Source organism: Lissotriton helveticus, chromosome 10, assembly GCF_964261635.1.
Source record: "Lissotriton helveticus chromosome 10, aLisHel1.1, whole genome shotgun sequence".
Taxonomy (NCBI): Eukaryota; Metazoa; Chordata; class Amphibia; order Caudata; family Salamandridae; genus Lissotriton; species Lissotriton helveticus.
In genome coordinates this window covers 696428431-696452286 of record NC_136071.1, presented here as the reverse complement: position 1 = coordinate 696452286, position 23856 = coordinate 696428431, and the positions used below count along the sequence as shown (strand labels likewise).

Genomic DNA, 23856 nt, shown 5'->3' with positions numbered 1-23856 from the left:
ATTCAAGATGGGGAAACCATTCTCCCTTTGTACAGATCCTGTGTACTCACTCAGGGTTGTGGCCAGTGTAAGGAGCTGTCCCCTCCTCTGTTGTCCCAAACCAGTTCTGGGGGTGGCTTTCTTCCTATCGGGTTCGATGAAAACCTGACTAGGTGGCCAAAAACTTTGCCCTTTCCATGTGTCACTGAACATTTACTTGTGACATGGCAAGCCCCTTTGCAATAAATTAAATTCTTAGGCCCACAACATCTTCCCTTTCTGCACTGGGGAACAAAACATCTCCCCACTTCAAGACCATTGTCTTTACTCTGGGAGCAATCTTCATACCTCTTTCACACCTAATCCGAGGCCAAGTGCAGGTTGAGAAGTAAAAATAAGTCTTTGAACTGAGTGTGTAGCTGGAACAGGTCAAAAATGATAAGATTAAAGTATATGATCTATACTTACTTTTCCTATCTGCAAGCTACACCCTGACCAGTAGCAATGTCATTTTGAGCCTGGTCACGGAAGGTGCATGCCATTTCTAATGTCACCCACGTCCCTCTTTTTAAATATTAGTTTAGTAATAGGGATGACATACTTAATATTTAAATCTGGTTTTCATACCAATCTTGACTGATTGTTTTTGCAAGTCAGGGAAGCAGGGCGAGGATACGGCGGTTGACTACACAGGGTTGCCCTAAAATGTTTTCACTCCCACTGTACTAAATGGTGCAATAGGTCCTGCAATTCGTAATTGACAGTTGCCTTTCCATGCCATAGGTGTATTTCTGCAATGGCTGCCATAGGTCTATTTCTGGCCGTGTACGAAAGTTATCTATGACAACCTGGTTTTAAGCCGATTTCGACATGTTTTAGGGGGTCAGAACACATACTCTAGGCACTGAATAGCAGTATCCTAGTGCTAGAGTTCAAGATCATCAGCAGGTGAATCCCAAAAAATGTGTGAGACCAGCCAGAAAGTGGTCACTTATAAACAGTTCTGGAAAAAGGAAAGGTTCGAAGTAGTAACCCTTCATTATATATCCTCCCAGCCGTTCAGTTTTAGGAATGTCTATTCTCACTGAATCTGAAGGACTCCTATTATCACATACAGATATTTCCACATTGCAGAATGTGTTGAAAAGTCACAATTGAAATAGTAAATATTGAATTAACATTTTTGGGATAGTTTCCTCTCCAATAGACAGTGGTGCTGTGAGAGCATCCATATTTATCTGTGCTTAAATGACTGGCTTCTAAAGTGAAGTTTCCTGCAAGCTCCACAGTAGTGACTGCATTACCACCCCTCCTTAACAGTCTTGCCATGTATGTTAAACCAAAGAAATATGTCTTTTCCCTGCATACATTTTCACCAGCTGTAGTGTGTGTGTGTGTGTGTGTGTGTGTGTGTGTGTGTGTCTCTGTCTGTGTGTCTGTCTGTGTGTCTCTGTCTGTCTGTCTCTGTCTGTCTGTCTCTGTCTGTCTGTCTCCAAACCACCCACATCCAAGAGATGATTGCAAGGTTTCCTCACAAAAATTAATTCAGTTTGGATATTTACCTGTTAACAATATAACGTTGAGCCCCGTCCGATTACTGCTATTAATACATTATGTCAACAATACTTATCACAGCTTGGCGTCTCTATATATAGTAAATGTGAACAATGTAATCCGGTCTTAATATTAGTCTTTTCCCCATCCAGTATCCGTCATTACTGAATAATCGCTTTTCTTCACTATGCTTCATCCTGATTAATTTTTTAATCATTCAACCCCCCCCCCACCCCAAATGTTCAAAAATGTGATTGATTGATCATTTATCTTCTATATTGTTTTCTCATGACTCGTCCTAAAGACCATTTTAGCCAGGAGTTACTTTGCTGGTACCCTGTGTTTTCCAGTTCCTCTGTATTTTATTTTTTGCCAGTGATGTCACAAGCCATATTTGCCGTTTGTATGTGATTGTAGAGAGCATGTTGATGTCGCCTCATAATGTAATTTATTCTGTAAATGGCTCTGTGATTCCCACCTAGTCGTTTTAAGTCCTATACACTAGACTAGTATTGTTAGTCTAACACGTTCCCATATTATGTCCACTGTATCACAGTTCTGTGTTTGGCATCTTGACCATAGAGATGTGTGAGCTGTTTCTAATGTTGTGGTGACTAACTAACTCTATTTTAATCTTGCTTCCCTTAAATTCTTAAAATGTAGCTTATTGATTTCTTCCTATCCTCATCTGTTTATTCATTTGCTGGCCATTTTCCCACCAGTCTTTTGATGTATGTATGGAGACTCGATGGTCTTTGATAGTCCTTTATAGGTTCAAGTCTAAAGCTTTCTTGCGTTTATCTGGTTCTGTAAACACCGCTTCACATGATTCTTCCTCCGTGGTTACTGAAATGACCATGAAATCCACCGTAGGGTCACTCGGAAAACCAAATTCTTCTCAGTACAATCTTGATGTCTCTGCTGTGGTGGACAATTAACTCTGTCCCAGTCTGTTCATTGGGGGGCCCTTTGAAGCCCATTAACCCTTCATCACCTTAATGACTGGTAAATACATCCCTTCAGTGCTTGGAATTGCCCTTAGATAAGCCAGCCTTAAACATTCCAGGTGGAGTGCTGTCTTCATGTCTTCCTGCTGGAATGGAGGGTGGTAATGTTATCACTGAGCTTAGCTTACTTCTACTGAGAAAAACAAAAATGTGATGTTCAAATTTTTGCATTGATCTCTGATCCTGGTAATTTGTTCTGGTCATGTTCCTCATGATGGTTATTTTGCCCACTGTGCCATTCTATATGATCAGCACCTTCTCCTACATTTTCCCTGCTCCAATAGTAACTGGACAGCCTGAGCTGCCAGGCACGGTCGGTCCCCGGTGAACGGGAAAGAAGCAACCCTAGAAATGGTATGCCCCTATTCGCTTTTATCTATGAGGTGCAGCTTCATATCTGATTGGTCTGATGACTTTTTATATTTTCCCAGAGCTTTAACCTGCATTTAAGTGAGAACTCAGTAATTACTGAGACAGATGACTAATTGCAGTAGTGCATTCCTCTTAATGCAATGTTACTAGCAATTGGGGGTCTGAGGAGTTGGTGCCTTTCTCCATTGACAGGTGGCCAGAAGCTTTATGGCTGGGGACCTTTAAATAAGGAATTGGTCTGTCAGCAGCTCATCTTGTGGCCAAAACGAACCAGACCACAAAATTCCTGAGCAGACAATGGGATTTAACTTAAGAGGTTCTGGATCAGTTTTTGCTAGTTGGTGCATTTCAAAAATCTTTCTCTAGGCGATTACTGTGAAGAGGAAGTGTTGTGTATTCTATTAAAGACGTTAGGATTGTACAGACTTCCGCTAAAATTAGTTTTTGTTTTCCATAGTTGATCTGAACCTAATTTAGCAGACTATTTCTCCTGCTATTTGTTTTAAATCTTGTGATGTTTCTCAAAGATTATGAAGTACCAAAACACTCATGGAAACTTTCTCACACCACAGAAAGTTAGTCGAGTCCAATCCCAACATATGGTTGCCATTGCATGTGCATCTCATACCCAACTTTGACCTGGTCTACACATTTCAAGCTGTGTGTGTGAGAGAGGAACTTGTATGTGTTTTTGGAAAATATTGATTCAGCCTATACTTGATGAATCGTTTACCTTTCTCAACAAGGATGGAAAGTCCATTGTACGAAATGCAACATGCTGTTCTGTTAAATGTGGTGTAGTGTATTTTTCAATCCTCCTTCCCTGCTGTGCACGCAATAGTGTTCCACAGCATATGCATCTTTGACGCATTAAATACTTCTGAACTGTACCTGCATCATCTCTGTGTTACTGTCATAGTTAAAGTAAGGCTAGTTCGATCTATGTCGCTAATCCGGAGGCTCTTCATCTGCTTCATCCTCCAGTAGACTCCGAAGGATGACATATAATGACTGGTGGTTCTGCACTACAGAGCCAATCCATCAAATTCTCCAAAAGGAAGTTTTACAAGTGAGGTGCAGCAGTGCATGTCTCCCTGCTTGCCACGTGATACGTACTAGAGACTTGACTCATAAAGAAAAGCGAAGATGTAAAGAAAACGACCAAGGAATGCATAATGTGTGAACCAGATAACAGTGTGTGTAATTTGTTCTTCTACAGCTGATGTATCCACTGATTTGCTATTGCCCGTTTCTCTAAATTGCATGCTAGAATATGCTGTTTATTTAAATTGGAACCTGTGTTTCGCCGAATGCAATTGTTAGTAATTTCAGTCATTTAGTGCATCAATCAGTGATAATGAGTCCTTCACGTAGGAGTGTTGTTGGAATATCAAAAGTTACAGATGATGGTTAAAGCCACTGTACTCCAATTTCTCTCTTGTTCTATTATTAATCAATTTTTTTCATGCTTGATTGGTAGACCCTGAGCCCATAGTCCTTCCAGAGGTAAACTGCATAACCCTTTCCAGGAGTGTATCCTCCAAAATGGAAATTCAGAAGGAAAACTATGCATTGGGCGTCCCATGTCTAATGTGAACTAGCTTGATGCACTGGTGCTAGCTCTCAGGTGGTGAAAGCCAGCACCCCACAGCAAGGCAGATTCTCCTCATTAGAAAGTGACCGCTTGCTAACTGTCAAAGGACCTGCTAGTTTCTGTAGTACCTCCTAGCTGAAAACACTTGATTGAACTATTGAACAAACTAAAGAGCTTTTATCATTTGGTGAGTAAGCATGGTCTGTGTTCAATACCAACCCCTCTGTCAAGACACCAAGCTTTCAATTTGACTCCAAGTTTAGTTTCCCAGCAAGACCTCCACTCCGCACACAGCCCAGTCCACTGGAAACAGCTGGACTCAGTACCTTTTCTTTTGCCTTTTCACCGCCTTCGTGTTTTTGTGTAGTATCTTGTAAGTAACCTGTTGCAAACTCCAAAGTCTCCTTTGTCTGCACTAGAACATTTGTTTGATCAGCCAACCTCTTAGGGTAATGTTCAGTAAGCACTCACAATCTTTCAGTAAGCAACAGATGGTTGATTGCATTGGCCACGAAGCACAATGGCATAAGATGACGGAAACGTACCATAAAGAAAAATAAAGGAAGGCTTACAATAGTTGGTGTAGTGCTAATAAACTACTTTGTGCTGTCCGTCAAATCTCCCCCCCCAAAAATAATATTTTAATGTGTATACTGTACTGTTCCTGTTGAATTCTCTACTCTGATGCTTATATTTTTCCCCGTAGATTTTGCAGTCCCTTTCAGCTTCAACAAAAAACTTAGAACAAGTAAATCCTAGTCAGCAAGGACATCCAAATAGAATGCTATTCAGCCAAGTAAAACAGTTAACACCAGAGCCACATTTATTACCACAGTCGCATCAAACCCCGCCACAGCAACAACCTCCACCGCAGCATGGTCCTGTTTTACAGCTTCAGCCACAGCAGCTAATGCAGCTTCAGCAGCAACAGATAACACAACAAACATTCCAACAGCAACAACCTCATCAGTTTCCACAACAACAACAACAACAACAACAACAGCAGCAGCAGCAACCACAACCGCAGCAACAGCAAGTTCATCAGCAACACCAGTTTCCACAACAGCAGCTGCAGTTTTCACAGCAGTTGCACCCTCAGCAACTGTTGCACCGTCCGCCACAACAGCAGCAGCAACCACAGCAACAGCAGCTTCAACAGTTCCAGCAGCAACATGCCTTGCAAAACCAAATTCACCAGCTGCAGCAACAGCAGTTGCAGCAACAACAGCTCCAAAAAGTGCAGCAGCAGAACTTGCAGCAGCAACTTCATCAACAACAGATGCAACAGCAGCAGCATCAGTTACAGCAACAACATTTACAAAGATTGCACCAGCAGCATCAGCAGCAACAACAACAGCAACAACAACAGCAACAACAACAACAACAACAGCAGCAGCAGCAATTGCAGAACCAGACACCCCCACGTCCAGCACCACAGCAAGTGCTACATAAAGTTGCTGCACAACAGCTGCAACATCCGCAACAGCCACAATCCAATCAACTATTTGGTCATGAACCTGGTGTAGAGAGTAAGTTTACTTAAATTAATATTTTGCTAGGTACTGGCAAAACCAGAGTACCCAATTGCTGGATTCTAAAAACATTGCATCAGTAGGTTAGCCCTATTGAAATAAATTGGGGATGCTGCCATGCAATTTTTAAATAATTGTAGCAAGTCTGGATGGCTTTCAAATAGGGGTGGGGGAGAGAGGGGCGGAAGTGTCCCACCACTGTTTAGAACTGAAGTATCAACAAATTAATCATGTGTATATAAATGAAGAAGCAAAATGCAAAAATTACACATTTTAAAATGGTCTGTGAATGTGAAGGAATTTGAAATTGAAGGCTAAAAATGTAGATAGTATCTTCGATTGATTAAATGAAGCAGCGCAAGTACATCAAACTGAATATAGTATGGACGATGTGTGGCCTCATTTGAATTTAGAAGACAGACAACCTTTCCGTTCACATGTTGATTTTTATTTGTGCACAAGTTGTAAAATGTTTAGGTCGCGGTTCCCAGCTTCTAGTAATGACTATGTGGGTGTCCCCGGATCCCAATAAGGATTATGGGGAGGTCTCCGGGTTCCAATAATGATTAAATTGGGGTCCCCAGAAGTTAAAAAGTTCAGAACTACAGATCTACATGTTTTTTCTGGCTCAAAGGTAGCAAGGTCGGCAAATAGAGGCTGCGTGTGTTCCGTGAAACACGAGGGGGACCTTTAATAAACAAAATCACCTTAAATCATAACTGAACACTGGCTATTGCAATTTTAGCTCCTGAATGCTGGCAACTCTTCTCAGTGATGCCTTGTGATTGTCAGCTTTCCTCTGTATCCGAGTATCTAGATAAAGGCACTAATTGGCAAATACAAATTAAAATAGTGCTTATCATAAGGGGATTTAATAGCATGGGGCAACATTGGGGGCGGGGGCGGTAGTATGCAGAGTTTTTAAGTATAATTTCATTGCTGTCTTATGCCATTGACCTGAGGTTTGATGTTGAGAATTAATTGTGGAGAAGTGTGGCTCACTGGTTAGAGGAGGCAGACCTGGAAGCAGAGGTCAGCCCGGGACCAGGGTTCAATTCCCGGCTCGGCGGGGTCTTGAGTCCTAAAATGTCCATGGACTCGACAATTCTCGCTCCGGTGCCTACTCGATTCACGGGGTCACACTCTGCGACTCTGGGCAATAGCTTGCTTAATCTCCACAACGGCCCCTCGCGGCGGGATGCCTGGCTTTCACCTTGCGGATACCCTGCTGGGGTTATCTCACAGGGGAATACCAGGACGGGTTCTCTAAGTAAGCGCTTAGAAACCGCTTGGTGATTTGCGCTATATAAATTCCTGTACATTTACATTTACAATGCTGGCAAAATTGTTCATGCTGTGCTCCGACACCACGTGGGAGCTGTGCAATTTCGCCCATTTTCATCAAACCGGATGAAAGCTTCTCAGTGACATAAAGGTGGCTAATATTGTATAAATAGGTAAAGAAGAATATGAGCATTGCAATGGTATATGGGTGATAGGATAACGACCCGAAAAATAGTATTGGTGTTTGACAGGAGGAATGATTTCATTTTCTACTATTTAAGATCGCAGCTTTGAGAATTGGGCACACTGACAAATGGGCTTTAAAGAGACCAGTGTTCAGTTCAGAGATTCTGTGGATTTAACTAAATTATGCACCAATTGAGGGCAGGATGGATTGAAGCGGTATGGTTGACATGAGCAATAGTGAAGTTCATTACAGGGTACAGAAGGATCCCACATTCAGCCCAGAAGAAATCCTAAAGCTAGTCACCATAGACGATGCGAGTGGTTAAATGGAGGACAAGCCAGCACCCAGCAGTGTTACTGAAATTACTTTTTGATTAAACCCTTTTTTACTTTGCTGAAAAGTTGATGAAGCAGAACCATTGAAGGCAAACTGTGAGTGCTTGAAAATAGAGACACAGGAGACAGCAATAATAGACTGGCATAAGGGAAGAATTCTGAATTTTAGGGTCTGTTGTGCAAAGACTAACTTGAGAAATATGCACAGTAGATGATTTTGGCATCCGCTGTGGGCAAAGAAATTCAGTTAAATTTTCTTGCATTATCACATATTTTTTTCCAATTTTTTTTTATTTCAGTTCCAGAAGATTACTTCTTATTAGGATGTGTCTTTGCAATTGCTGATTACCCAGAACAAATGTCTGATAAACAGCTGCTAGCAACATGGAAGCGGGTAAGATGCTGTATTTTCAAGCAGAACAAATTTTGGACACCTTGCAGTAATTTAGCTGTTTTGTACCATATAAGAATTAATAAGCGAACCAATTAAGAGATTGCACTAGAAATTTCATTTTGAACTTAATAGATGATACGCAGAATTCATGCTGCGCGTTTATCTTAATTTCCTGTCGGATGATATCAACTTTTTGAAAGAAGCCTGGTAATGAAGTATTCCTATAACCTCAAATTAAAAAGGCTCTCTGTTGATTTACCAGACTTAATGGTTAAACCTAAGGATGTGTCTGTGCATGCTTTGTTAAGGTTTAAAAAGGTTGCAGAACGAGGCGGCGGCGGCAAAATAAGGGGCGCCAAGTCTATTTTTACTGAGGCAGGTACTTGTATCATGTCTGCCTTCTGGAAGGTACAGGAGTGCTCATGGTCAGATGGAGAGGTTTAGTGGTGTTCTAAAGTGCTGGAAGTATTGAACGTGCCATTACTTTTGACAATACTGGTCATATGAATATTGCTCTGTCTGACAGTAGGGACCTGCAGAAGATGTTTCATACAATAAATCAGTCTTTTTTATGTAAAGTTCATTTGTCTGCTTCATATGCAAGACCTGTGAGTGTTAAATTCGTTTGTTTGATCACAGTTTTATCTTTAAAGAAACACTGCAGAGGTTATAACCCCTAAGTCTGGGAATTATTGAAGCTCTGACATGTCGCCTGTGACGTCTGTAGGCTGCAGAGGTTAAGAATGTTGTAAAGGGTGTTGTGAATGTCACGTTGGCCCTAGCTGCCAAAGTGGAAAAAAATAGTCTCCTCAAAGTGCACGTGTATGGACTTCAGCAATTCAAGAATACATTTTGCAGTCGTCAGTTCACCCACCCGTACACCTGTTTGAGCTTTTGTCCTGTAATCTGCCCATGCGCTCTACTGCTAGTGCATTCACTGTCTCTCCCCCTTTCATCCATGAACTCCTATATTCACTAAGACATACACTGTCCAGGCAATAAAGTGTGTTTAAAAAGCCTGACCTACTGGTTTTGCCAGTGTCTATTTTAACAAATCCGTTGTGCATCGTTGTAACAATCTAATGCATGTGTTCGAGGCATGTGGGCTGCTAAATTCATATCTAGTGCATAGATCGCCGCCTAGTGTTGGGTCCGGATGATTGCACATTGTTGTCCTGGAAGAGTCTTCGAAGTATCACGAGATAGGTGGTTCCTCCCCTGGACTACAGTGTGCATGGGCATCGGCTCCATCCCCAGATTGTTTTTTTCCGCCATTGGGTTCGGATGTGATTTCGACGCCTCCTTGTCGGAATCGAAAATATTACTTCCTTAAGGCCAAAAGGCCTTCGTTATTCGCGTCGGTATTGTTTGCGAACGGTCCCGAGCATCGTCCGACTCTTCGTGTCGGAATTCTGAGGAGTTTCTTACTCTTCGCATCGAGGCCCTGTGCTCGCAGCAAGACCCCGACGAACTCATCATGGAACGGAGTCCGCTCAAGCGCTGCCCCGTGTGTGGGTCCAAGTACCCACACATCGACGTGCATCCAGTTTGTAATAAATGTCTCTCGCCGGATCACGACGAGGACAACTGCATGGCCTGCTCCAAATTCAGGTCAAAGAAAACACTCAAGCATCGGCGCGCGGCGCGCCTCGAAGCCTTACACGCAGCCCCGGCACCCGACGACATATTCGACGACCCCGCAGAAGAAGGCCTAAGCCATCATCTTCAAATTTCACCACCATCGACGGAGGTCGAGGCCGATCCAGAAGAATACATCGAAGGACAGTGCCAAGACCTTGAATACGTCGATGAGGTAGGGGACGACGAAGAAGTCTATGGGGCCGCGGAAGATAGCTCAGAGGAAGAGCTATGCCCCGAAAGTTACTCGACTCAGGTCACGGGATCGCCAGTCGGCCTTACCCACGACCCTGCACCGATATCCCCAGCCCCGCCTTCGGGCCCGGCCACGGATACACCGGAGGAGCCGTCGTTGCGCGTATCGAAACTGAAACCGCAACCATTGCAGTCGACAACATCTAAGATGGCCGGCGTCACGCCGAAACCGAAACCTACGGCCTCGACGACACCTAAGATGGCCGAAGACCCGTCGAAAACGAAACCGAAACAGACGGCTTCGTCGACGTCTAAAATGGCCGACGTCCCGTCCAAGATGACGAAGCCTGCTCCGTCTTCGACTCCGTCGCCCTCAGGCCCTCCAAAGTCGAAGAAGGCTGTCGAGTCACCTGCGCCACACACGGTGGCCAAGGACACGTCCTCGAAGGTAGTCCATCACGTCTCGACGGCTGCAGCGTCGACCTCCAAACATACGGTCGAAGCAAAGACCACTAAAGGCCAAGATCCGAAAGCCGGAGCCACTACTCCTCGGCACAAAGATACCGGATCTGCATCAACGGCGTCGGCGCCTAAGACTGCTACAGGGCAGCGAACAGTTGGAATCGAGGATTCATCGGTGCCTACTTCTGCCACGCCGAAGTCCTCCCAAGCGGACGAACATGAAGCATCGGTTACCAAACCCTCGGCTTCATTTACAAAACAGGTCACCGACTCCCTCAAACGGATTCAGGAGAAAGCCATGCCGTCGACGAAGGCCGCGCCGTCGGATCCAAAACCAGTGGAGCCACCTGCCAAACGTCGACGAAACTTCTCTACACCCTGCCACCGAAGGTGGCACCAAAGGCGTTTGCACCCAAAACAGTGCCGAAGACCTCGGGAACGTCGGAATATTCGACGCCCAGTGCTAATTTGCCTTGACAAACAGCGTCAGAGGACCAATCAGAGCATTATATCGATGCACACACAGGGAAACTGACACTTTACAAGAGAAAGATCTCTTCCCAGCCACTGGAGTCTTTTGTTGTTCCACTAAAAAAGAAAAGGCAATCACAGGACATACCTGCCCTTGTTGAACCTCTTCACCCTCCACCAAGGAGGAGTCCAACACCTTCCCCCAACCAATCAGGGGGTGAGGATGATGACCAAGATGAACAATACAACTTCCCTACTGGCAATGACCCTGATGTACAACAGGACTCATATGACGACGCTGGGGACCAGGGAAGCCATCAGGTGGTACAGGATCCACAGGGTTTTGGGGCACGTACATCACCAACAGAGGATTCAGCAGCTTTCAATGCTTTAATAGAGAGGGCAGCTGCAAATCATAATGTAGACATGCATGCTGACCCGGTGGAAGAGGATTTCCTGTTTGACACTTTCTCTGTCTCCGAAAGAACAGTCAAAACACTTCCTATGTTGAAAGGTGTCCTTAAACATGCGCCTGAGATCTTTAAAGAACCTACAAGGGCGAGAGTGGTAAACCCACGTATCGAGAAAAAATACAGGCCAGCACCTGGGGACCCTGCCTATATTCGGGGACAGTTGCCTCTGGATTCGTTGGTGGTCGCAAATGCCCGCAAGAGGGCCAACTCCCAAACGACTGGTGAAGCTCCTCCCCCAGACAAGGAGTCGAAAGTGCTTGAGGCATCCGGCAAGAGGGTGGCTGCGCAGGCTGCTAATGTATGGCGTATTGCTAACACACAAGCACTATTGGCGCGTTATGATAGGGCGCATTACGACACCCTAGAACAGCTCCTTCAACATCTACCTGATGAGTATAAGGAAGTAGCCGAAATGCTCATACAAGAGGGAAAGCTTATATCAAATGCTGCAATAAAGTGTGCACTTGATGTAGCGGACACAGCGGCTAGAGGAATTAACACTAGTGTCATGCTGAGGCGCCAAGCCTGGCTTCGTATATCTGGATTTAAGCCTGACATCCAAACTACAATCCTTAACCAGCCCGTCAATCCTGACAGACTGTTTGGCCCAGATGTAGACACCACACTTGAAAAGATTAACAAGCATTGAAAATGCAATAGGTCTCGCAATAGAAAAGTTTAAGATTTTGGTGTGGTAAATGTAAATATTTTTTAATTTTTGTTTATGTTTTACAAATTATAAAAGTATTAATTTTGTTATTTGAAATGCCAATAGCTATACATTTAGCAAATGTTACATCTATGGCATTAGTAAAGGTACATGTTTAGTTTTCCCCTGTCTTACATGTATTGATCTGACAAATCACAATCTTTTAAAAATGTTATAAATAATACGTTTGCAATGCAATAGGGCTCGCATTAGTAAAGTTAGGGGTATTAGTATTGTAAATGACAAATTTTTTATTTATGTTTTTGTTTTGAAAATAACGAAATTAATAACTTTGTCATTTACAATGCCAATAGTGTTAACTTTTGCAAACGTGACACCTATAGCATTTGTAATGCAATATGTGTTGTATTTACATGACTTAGATGTATTAATATTAAAAATAACAATGGGTTGTATTTTTTCCAATATTTAATACTTAAATAAAAGTTATTGTCATTTCTAATTGCAATAGCTTAAACTTTTGCAAATAACTTTTTGGAAGATTATGTTTAGTGTATTTTATTGTGATGAAAATACAAGAACAGAAGTGAAATATTAACATTTTTTTGTGACATTTGTAATAAAGTTTGAAACATTGAGAGAACATATTTGAATCAGTTGTTGTTGAATGGTTGCACAGATTGATGCTGTGGTGGCTCTGAATGATGTTGTGGCGGCGACGAGTGATGCTGTGGCGTTCAGTGATGCTGTGGTAGCGCATAGTGGGTGAGGGATGGAGTGTGGGCGAGGGATGCAGTGTGGGGCGGGGGAGGGAAGGAGTGTGGGGCAGGGGAGGGATGGAGTGTGGGGCGGGGGAGGGATGGAGTGTGGGGCGGGGGAGGGATGGAGTGTGGGGCGGAGGAGGGATGGGGTGTGGGGCGGGGGAGGGATGGAGTGTGGGGCGGGGGAGGGATGGAGTGTGGGGCGGGGAGGGATGGATGGAGTCGGGGGATGGATGGATGGAGTGGGGGTATGGATGGATGGAGTGGGGGGATGGATGGATGGATGGATGGAGTGGGGGGATGGATGGATGGATGGAGTGAGATGGATGGATGGAGTGGGGGGGATGGATGGATGGAGTGGGATGGATGGATGGAGTGGGGTGGATGGATGGATGGATGGATGGGGTGGGATGGATGGATGGGGTGGGATGGATGGATGGATGGATGGAGTGGGGGGATGGATGGATGGAGTGAGATGGATGGATGGAGTGGGGGGATGGATGGATGGAGTGGGGGGATGGATGGATGGATGGATTGGGGGGATGGATGGGTGGAGTGGGATGGATGGATGGAGTGGGATGGATGGATGGATGGATGGATGGAGTGGGATGGATGATGGATGGTTGGAGTGGGGGGATGGATGGATGGATGGAGTGGGGGGGTGGATGGATGGATGGAGTGGGGGGGGTGGATGGATGGATGGAGTGGGGGATGGATGGATGGAGTGGGATGGATAGATGGAGTGGGGGGATGGATGGATGGAGTGGGGGGATGGATGGATGGATGGATGGATAGAGTGGGGGGATGGATGGATAGAGTGGATTGGGGGGATGGATGGATGGAGTGGGGGGATGGATGGATGGATGGATGGATAGAGTGGGGGGATGGATGGATAGAGTGGGGGGATGGATGGATGGAGTGGGGGGATGGATGGATGATGGATGGAGTGGGGGGTGGATGGATGGAGTGGGATGGATGGGTGGAGTGGGATGGATGGAGTGGGGGGGTGGATGAAATGGGGGGGATGGATGGATGGAGTGGGGGGGATGGATGGATGGATGGATGGAGTGGGGGAGCCGAAGGCAAGAAAAAAACGAGTGCAATCAGGGGAGCAGAAGGCAAGAAAATGAGTGCCTTCAGAGGAGCAGAAGGCACGAAAAACGAGTACAATCAGAGGAGAAGAAGGCACAAAAAATAGAAGAAATGGAGAAGCATGGGGAGTGGGCAGGAAAGAGATGGGGGTGAGAGGATAAAGAGTTGGATAGAAGGACCAGGAGAAAAGGATGGAAGGTGGTGAAAGGAGGGTGGATGAGATAAGGGCGAGGATGTAGGTGGAAGAGACAGACTCAAAAGAGATGGGAGTGGAAAGAGACTATAGAGGAAAAGGAGGCTGGAGAGGAGAGGAGCAAGAAAGAGATCAGGGGGGAGGGGGCAGGGAGGCCAGAGGAGCTGTGAAGCATCCAGACTGTCCTGAAGAAAATAAGGTGCGAGGTCGAGGTGAGGCCAGAAAGAGATGAGAAGGGCGGATGGAGAGGGGAGAGAGGAGGTGAACATATGGCGGTGGGAACGGAAACATGCTAGAAATGACGAGCAGGGAGAGAATAAAACAGATGTGGGGAAGAGAAGGGGTTTACGCAGGAAGAGGGGAAGTAGGACGCTGCAAGGCGAGGAAAGAACATCGTAAGATGAGAAAGAGGGGTGGGGAGAACAGAAGGAGATGAGGACGGATAAGCATAGGGAGAGAAAATAAAGAAAATGAGGCAAGAGTGGAGAAGATAACGAGATACAGAAGAGACGATGGCGGAGGGGACGAAAACAATGAGATAAGGATGAGAGGATGGGAAGGAGGCTGGAGAAGTGAAGGGCATGGAGGGCGGGAGAAGGGTGAGGGAGCGAGCATAGGAAGGAGGAGGGAAAAAGATTCTGAGGGAATAGTGGAGGGGAGAAGAGAAAGGAGAAGCAGAGGGAAGAGAGACAAGAATGAAATGTGGATGCGTAAGAAGGGTAGGAAAGAAAGAGTGACGGGTGAGGACTCTAGGGTGGAATATTGTAAGAAATGGGAGGCAAAGAGAAGTGATGTGAAGAAAATGGATGAGAGAACATTATAAAAGAGAGTGCTGCTCTAGAGGGTACACGAGGAGAGTGAGGACAGGGCATGCAAAGAATGCACCTGAAGATGCTTACAGATGGTGAGAGGGAGCAAAGGGAGGGCTGGGGAAATAATGATGTGGAAGAAGTGAGGCGTAGCCAGAGATTGGGGGCGGGGGGGGGGGTAGAGGAGTAGGTGCAATGGAATGGTGAGGGGAAGTGGCATAGCGGAAGGAGTGAAGGAGCACGAGAGACTGCGCAGAGAGGTCAAGAGAGTGACGTGTGTGGTGGTGTGCATCAGGAGGCACTGGGACAAAGGCAGTCAGAGAACAAGTGAAAAGAGACAGGCCACGTGGAGTAAGAGACAGCAAAGTGGAGAGGGTGGTCACAGGATTAGAAGCAGCCCAGGTAGAAATGTGGGGAAAGAAGTGAGCCGCGGAAGGACTGCATGGTGCACGCGGGAAGGAGGGGAGGAACAAGGGAGGGGAAGGACACCTTCGGGTAATGTTTGCGCTATATAAAAGCGCATTAAATAAATAAGTAAATGAAGTCCGCTTTAGGAATTGTAAAATTCCTGGAGTCCAGTTTGTTTTGCTCTCTGCCGTCAAGTATTTTCAGTAGAGCAAGGAGTACGATTACAAACATGAACATTACGAACCTCCTGGAAAGTAAAGATACTTGCTTTGGCTGCAATAAATGTGCTGGTTTGTAGAGAGGATTCCTGTAAACAACAAGCTCTTGGCATTGCTGTGATTAGGGGGGGGCGGAGAAATGCGGCTCGGGAGCAAATGGGGGGAGGGGGCAGGGAGGCCAGAGGAGCTGTGAAGCATCCAGACTGTCCTGAAGAAAATAAGGTGCGAGGTGAGGCCAGAAAGAGATGAGAAGGGCGGATGGAGAGGGGGGAGAGGAGGTGAACATATGGCGGTGGGGACGGAAACATGCTAGAAATGACGAGCAGGGAGAGAATACAAGCCTTTCACCGTAACACGGCTGGCAGGGGAGGGGGCGGAGAGGGGAGAGGTGCGACACGGCAGTAGGAGGAGGAGGGGGGAGGAGAGTAGGGGAGGCACGGCCTAGCGGCAGGCGAGGAGAGGAGGAGGGGGGGAGGAGTAGGTGCAATGGAATGGTGAGGGGAAGTGGCATAGCGGAAGGAGTGAAGGAGCACGAGAGACTGCGCAGAGAGGTCAAGAGAGTGACGTGTGTGGTGGTGTGCATCAGGAGGCACTGGGACAAAGGCAGTCAGAGAACAAGTGAAAAGAGACAGGCCACGTGGAGTAAGAGACAGCAAAGTGGAGAGGGTGGTCACAGGATTAGAAGCAGCCCAGGTAGAAATGTGGGGAAAGAAGTGAGCCGCGGAAGGACTGCATGGTGCACGCGGGAAGGAGGGGAGGAACAAGGGAGGGGAAGGACACCTTCGGGTAATGTTTGCGCTATATAAAAGCGCATTAAATAAATAAGTAAATGAAGTCCGCTTTAGGAATTGTAAAATTCCTGGAGTCCAGTTTGTTTTGCTCTCTGCCGTCAAGTATTTTCAGTAGAGCAAGGAGTACGATTACAAACATGAACATTACGAACCTCCTGGAAAGTAAAGATACTTGCTTTGGCTGCAATAAATGTGCTGGTTTGTAGAGAGGATTCCTGTAAACAACAAGCTCTTGGCATTGCTGTGATTAGGGGGGGGCGGAGAAATGCGGCTCGGGAGCAAATGGGGGGAGGGGGCAGGGAGGCCAGAGGAGCTGTGAAGCATCCAGACTGTCCTGAAGAAAATAAGGTGCGAGGTGAGGCCAGAAAGAGATGAGAAGGGCGGATGGAGAGGGGGGAGAGGAGGTGAACATATGGCGGTGGGGACGGAAACATGCTAGAAATGACGAGCAGGGAGAGAATACAAGCCTTTCACCGTAACACGGCTGGCAGGGGAGGGGGCGGAGAGGGGAGAGGTGCGACACGGCAGTAGGAGGAGGAGGGGGGAGGAGAGTAGGGGAGGCACGGCCTAGCGGCAGGCAGGCAGGGGAGGAGAGGAGGAGGGGGGAGGAGAGTAGGGGAGGCACGGCCTAGCGGCCGTGCAATCAAGTAGTGAGGGGGCGGAGCTGGGGGAGGCTGTGAGAGAGAGTAGGCAAGGCAGGCGGCTGGGGGCATGTGCACGCGCTTTTAAGCTCAATGCACATGCGCATTGAGCTTAAAAGTCACGGGCACTGCAAGGAATCGCCACGATTCCTTGCAAGTTAGATAAAGTCTGGATGAGCCCCTATAGTCTCGCTTGCTCGATGCGCATGCGCATCGACAGGCGAGACCTAAAAAGGACAACGAGACTGCTAAGTCCATGGGGGCACTTCAGTCACAACAGTTCAGGGGCAACACTTTTCGTCGCTCAGGAGCGCGTAGTGTTACCAGAGGACACATGGGACAGCAAACACAATTCACAAAAGGTGGTGCGCAATCCTCGTACCCCAAGCAAGGTAGAGGGGGTTACCGAGGTAACAGTGCCAAAGGCAGGGGCAGAGGGAACAACAACTCCCGTTCCTCTGCCGCAAACAAACAGTGACTCCCTGTCACTACCCCCCGACCATCCAACACCTGTCGGGGGAAGACTCCAGCAGTTCCTGCCAGTCTGGTCGTCCATCACCACAGACAGGTGGGTGAGAAAACTAATCCAGTACGGTTATTGTTTGGAGTTAACATCCACTCCTCCCAACATTCCCCCAAGACACCGTCCTATGTCGGCAGAGCACTTTCACTTATTGCAGCAGGAAGTGCTAGTAATGCTGCAAAAAGGAGCAATCGAACTCGTGCCAGTGGAGGAGGAAGGAACAGGGGTCTACTCCCTGTACTTCCTCATCCCAAAAAAGGACGGATCCCTCAGACCCATTCTGGATCTACGCCCTCTCAACATGTATATACTGTCAGAACATTTTCACATGCTGACACTGCAACAGATCCTTCCCCTCCTCAACCAAGGGGACTTCCTGGCAACCTTGGACCTCAAGGATGCTTACTTCCACATCCCACTCCACCCGTCCCACAGAAAATACCTCAGGTTCACCATTCACAACAAGCACTATCAGTTCAAAGTGCTACCCTTCGGAGTGACTACTGCCCCCAGAGTGTTTACAAAGTGTCTGGCGGCAGTGGCGGCGCACCTCAGGAGACAGAACATACATGTCTACCCGTACCTCGACGACTGGCTCGTTCAAGCAAAGTCGGAAAGACAGTGCGCCTCACACATGTCCGACACTATTCAACTCCTTCACAGCCTGGGGTTCTCGCTAAACTACCCAAAGTCGCACCTTCAACCAGCCCATGTGCGGCAGTATCTGGGCGCGACAATAAACACCCTGACTGCTATGGCTCAGCCAAACACAGTCAGAATCAACAGCATTCAGTCGCTGATCCAACGGTTCAGACCGCAACACTCCCTGCCAGCGAGAGTGTTCATGCAGTTGATAGGCATGATGGCCTCCTGCATCTTCATAGTCCCACACGCAAGGTTGCACATGCACCCCCTCCAAGAATGCTTGGCAAATCAATGGACACAGGCTCAGGGACAACTGACAGACCTAGTGTTGGTGACCGGTCGGGCATACAACTCTCTGCATTGGTGGAATCCACACAACCTTTGCAAGGGACGACCGTTCCAAGAGCCTGTGCCACAGATTGTCCTAATGACGGACGCATCTCTCCAAGGGTGGGGAGCGCATGTGCTCCACTACACGGTGCAGGGACTGTGGTCAACCCAGCAACAACGATTGCATATCAACTACCTGGAATTGATGGCAATCTTCATGGCGCTCAAGTCCTTCAAAGTACATCTGTGCAACAGGGTCGTGTTGATCCGGACGGACAACATGACAGCCATGTACTACATCCAGAAGCAGGGAGGTACTCACTCGCCACAGCTGTCTCATCTGGCTCAGAGCATGTGGAAGTGGGCCATTCAGAGGAACATCTTCCTCATGGCAGAACACCTCCCGGGCAAGGACAATCAGATGGCGGATCTGCTCAGCAGGTACAGCCATCAAATGCACGAGTGGGAGATACATCCATCAGTACTCCACCCGTACTTCCAGCAGTGGGGTCATCCAGAGATAGACCTGTTTGCCACAAGGGAAAACGCAAAATGCCAAAGCTTTGCCGCCAGGTTCCCTCACCCGGAATCGCAAGGGAATGCGATATGGATGAACTGGTCAGGCAAATTTGCGTACGCTTTTCCCCCAGCGCCTCTCATTCCGCTGGTGGCAAGAAAGCTAAAGCAACACTCGATGACTCTCATCCTGGTTGCTCCAACATGGGCACGCCAACCATGGTACACCACGTTTCTAGAACTTTCCGTGGTACCGCATCAAAGGCTGCATCTCACACCCAGCCTCTTGACGCAGAACCATGGCGACATTCAGCATCCAGATCCGCAACAGCTCAATCTGGCGATCTGGCTCCTGAGGTCCTAGAGTTTGGCTACCTCAACCTGCCTCCTGAATGCATGGACATCATCAGAGAGGCAAGGAAGCCCACTACCAGAGCTTGCTATGCAGCGAAGTGGAAGCGGTTTGCCATTTACTGTACTGACAACAATATCAACCCGCTAGATGCATCCATTCCTAACATCATCTGCTATTTGTTACATCTTTACAAATGCAATCTAGCGTACGCTTCCATTCGGATACATTTATCCGCCATAGCGGCTTATCTCCAGAATAGACAGCACCTCTCTGTTTTCAGGGTGCCTGCCATTAAAGCCTTCCTGGAGGGACTGAAGCGAGTCATTCCTCCAAGAACACCACCAGCTCCAGTGTGGAACCTCAACGTGGTCCTCACTCGGCTGATGGGTCCACCCTTCGAGCCACTGCACTCCTGCGAAATTCAATTTCTAACATGGAAAGTGGTTTTCCTCATTGCTATTACATCGCTCAGGCGTGTTAGTGAGCTGCAGGCGCTCACAATCCAAGAGCCATTCATCCAAATAATTTCAAACAGGGTGGTGCTATGCACTAACCCCAAATTCCTTCCTAAGGTGCTGTCACAGTTTCATATCAACCAAACTATTGACCTACCCGCATTCTTCCAAAACCCACAAACAGTAGCTGAACGAATGCTCCATACACTGGACGTTAGGAGGGCGTTGATGTACTACATTGACAGACACAACACTTCAGGAAAACACAACAACTTTTTGTTGCCTTCTCAGCACAGCACAAAGGCAACCCCATTTCCAAAGCAGGAATAGCCAGATGGATTGTTAAGTGCATCCAAATCTGTTATCAAAAAGCTAAGCGCACTTTAACAATACCCCCAAGGGCGCACTCCACACGCAAATTGGGGGCGTCCATGGCTTTCCTGGGGAACATTCCTTTAGAGGACATTTGCAGAGCAGCCACATGGTCCACACCACACACATTTACAAAACATTACTGTGTGGACGTGCATTCCAAGCAGCAAGCAGCTGTAGGACAGGCTGTTCTCAAGACACTTTTTCAAGCTTCTGCAGCTGGCACGGGCAACCGCCCTTAATGGAGGGACTGCTATGTATTCTATGCACTAGATATGAATTTAGCAGCCCACATGCCTCGAACTGAATATGCTACTTACCAGTATGCATCTGTTCTTGGCATGTAGGGCTGCTAACATTCATATCGCCCTCCCTCCTCCCCGGTGCCCGTAGCGGCTGCAGATACTATCTTGCATTCATCATTAGCATGGACATCCTTTACACTATTTCACTCCATCTCTGCCACAATGGCTAAAAACAATCTGGGGATGGAGCCGATGCCCATGCGCACTGTAGTCCAGGGGAGGAGCCACCTATCTCGTGATACTTCGAAGACTCTTCCAGGACAACAATGTGCAATCATCCGGACCCTACACTAGGCGGCGATCTATGCACTAGATATGAATGTTAGCAGCCCTACATGCCAAGAACAGATGCATACTGGTAAGTAGCATATTCATTCCTATTACCAGCCATAACACACAATTGTATTTCAATATATTAGTGAAATTAGCAGAAACCGCTTTTTAACTACTGTCGTCCACTGGCTTTCAACTTTAACTGGAGGGCAGCTTGGTAGTATTGAGTTTATTTGGCAGCTGGGCCTAGTTTCAAATCCAGCAACAACGTTGTCACACTTGATAGAGACTGTCATTACAAGCGTGCTGCAAACCATTGATTTATAACCTTTCTGCAGTGTCTGTCACTTGGTATGGGGTCGTGATCATAGTTCTGATTGCAGTTAATCTGGAGTGGGTGGACCAAGTGAAACCTTTGTTTACTGTCCAAGCATGAGGCATTTGTACCTGAGAATCACCGCGCTCAAGAAAATTGCCCTAATAATTGTCGGTCATTAATTTGAAGCCAGCCGTACTTTTTTTTGTCTTGCTAACTAAAGTCCTACCTTTTTTACTATACGTTGCAGTTGTATAAAGTGGCAGTATTTCTGCTGAACGCCTCTTGCTCTCGATATTAGCTGATGCAAACTCTTCTGTGATGATTCATGTTTGTGTTCCTTACTTTGACTTTATCTCGTGTTCCTTTAGACAAAGGGATAATTTACAATCTTTTCCATTAGTATTAAAAACAAATTCTTGCTTGTAAGAAGTTCCCACCTTAACACGACTGACTCATTTTGTACCGTTGAGAACTGTCATAGGTAGCCTTTGTAAATGGTAAAACTATTTTACTATGCTATTTGAAGATGGTGAACATTTTCTCCAACTGAATTGATAGTTATGGTAAAAAAATTAGCATTATTTTAAAACAAACCTTCCGTTATTCATACTTGCCATGAAATGTTATAGGTGGCCGCCAATTGATACCATTTACGGTAACGTATTGCAGAAAAAAAATGAATGTTGCTTTCCTTGCCTCTCCAGATAATCCAAAACCACGGTGGCACCGTGGAACCCACGCTTAGCAGTAGATGTACTCACCTTCTTTGCGAGAGCCAAGTGAGCAACATGTATGCACAGGTAAGTAGAAGCAACGTGCTGAAGGGGGCGTGGGGGCGACATCAAACCTGCTGAGTTAGTTATGGATTGAAGATTTTCTTTAGACCAGCCAGGTTTGACTTTTTAATATAGTTCCACTTAAAAAAATAACTTCACGTTAAAATTGTGACTTTCTTAGTTTTCTCACTACAGTTTTTGCTGCTAATTTTCTTTCTTAATTTCTCCCTCCAATGCGTGTCAGAGAAATTGTATTAGTTCAAGTCATGGAACGTATATGCCCACTCTAACTGTACAGCCAAATGAGACCGGGTGGTTGAAGCACGGTGCTCTCCTCCCAGTAAGTAAATGAGGCAAAGTAGTGTTTCTGATTAATACATCTGCCTGTGGATTCTTCACTTTTTGAATTCCCCCTGCACCAATTCAAAAGGTGAGGAATCACCAGGCAGATACTGTATCCGCCAGATAAAGCTTTACCGAAGGTAAGTAACTTGTTCATTTAGTGCAGCATTTCTACTTGTGTTAAAAAGCCATTGGTTCTGGTAGGGACTCTGATGATGCATTCCAGTGTTTTCAAGAAGTGCCACATGGGCCTGATTCTCTGGAGTGATGCCTGTTTCGGCACAAGTGCTGAAAGGATTTGAAAAACTTAGTGATGCAGGCTGCTGGGAAACATCTTCTATCATCATATTTATGCTATATTCTTCACGTCTACATTTCACATCTTTTCAATCTTTCTGGCTCTTCCATTGAGAATCTGTCCTTGCCTTTGCCAGAATGAAAAAATAAAAACGGACACAACTCAATCGCATTTATCCGCAGACCCTGGCACAATTTACAAGCTAATGCCGAAGTGCTGCCTGTCCGTTTATAAAGACATTACAGATTCAGACCGCAGATTGGTTACATAAATCTTGCGTGCTAAGGTCTCTAAAAACGGTAGTACATAAAAGCTTTTCATTTGTTAAAATGAACACATTTGCCTTGCATACATCTCCACCTCTTTCAATGTATTCCCACAATATTCAAGGCCTTGCCACTATTGTTCCAGATCCACCATTATAGCTGGGTGGACATTCTCTCTCCAGGCATTTTCACAGAATACTGACATTACCACTTTTATACATGGCCTTCCATTGTACTAGGGTGGACACGGTCATGCTGTAGATGGCCTTGGAGCAAGACGTTATTGACGTGCTCCTACAGCAGTCTTATCACTCAGGTTATGGAGGCCTCACAGGTTTGGACGGACAGGTTGCACCAGTTTTCTAGAATAGGTCAGCACAAAGCAAGAGCTATTATCATTGAATATCAGCTTTATATACCATCCCTTTCTTCCCATATATCTGTTTGGGCAACATCTTGCCATGGACTCCCAACAATATGCCTAGAATTGACATGTTATGTCAGCAGCAACATAATGCAGGCTCTAGCAACTATAGTATGTTCTCACAGGCACATAGCAATATTCAAGAACTTTTTAAAATATACTTAACCTGACACATGGCCGCTCTTGTTACCTTCTCCACCACACACAGATCTCGTTTTTTCCTCTGCTTTAATAGATTTCCACTTCATGCCAGGTACTTCACACAGTAATCTTGTGAATGACTCTGCTGTGCCTCTATATCACATAAAAGAGGTGGTGCTGAACGGCACAGGGCATTTTGGACTGACAACAAAAATTGCTGTTGGAGCACTGCCCAAATGCCATTTCCAGTTGGGTATTATGTTACCTGTTGGCACACGTAGGGCATAGTGGTGTTTCACTTCACATATGAAGTTAAAAATCATTGGAATTTTTGCGACATGCTAATTGTGAGATGGTGTGCTTTAGTGACAAACAGCATATAAGGATTAAACACTTAAAACACATACATGGAGGAGCATCAGACTGCTTACGTTGAGGACCTTTGCACTAATTTTA

General features: G+C 46.2%; 1 protein-coding gene across 2 annotated transcripts in view; it reads left to right on the top strand.

The window, feature by feature from the left end:
- Positions 1 to 23856, top strand: part of PAXIP1 (PAX interacting protein 1) — a 179008-nt gene that overhangs the window by 74744 nt on the left and 80408 nt on the right. For both annotated transcript variants that reach the window (XM_078663248.1, XM_078663249.1), the window contains exons 7-9: positions 5213 to 6035; positions 8144 to 8238; positions 21858 to 21953. In XM_078663248.1, the coding sequence (XP_078519374.1) occupies positions 5213 to 6035; positions 8144 to 8238; positions 21858 to 21953 (1014 nt within the window). The remainder of the gene's footprint in view (positions 1 to 5212; positions 6036 to 8143; positions 8239 to 21857; positions 21954 to 23856) is intronic.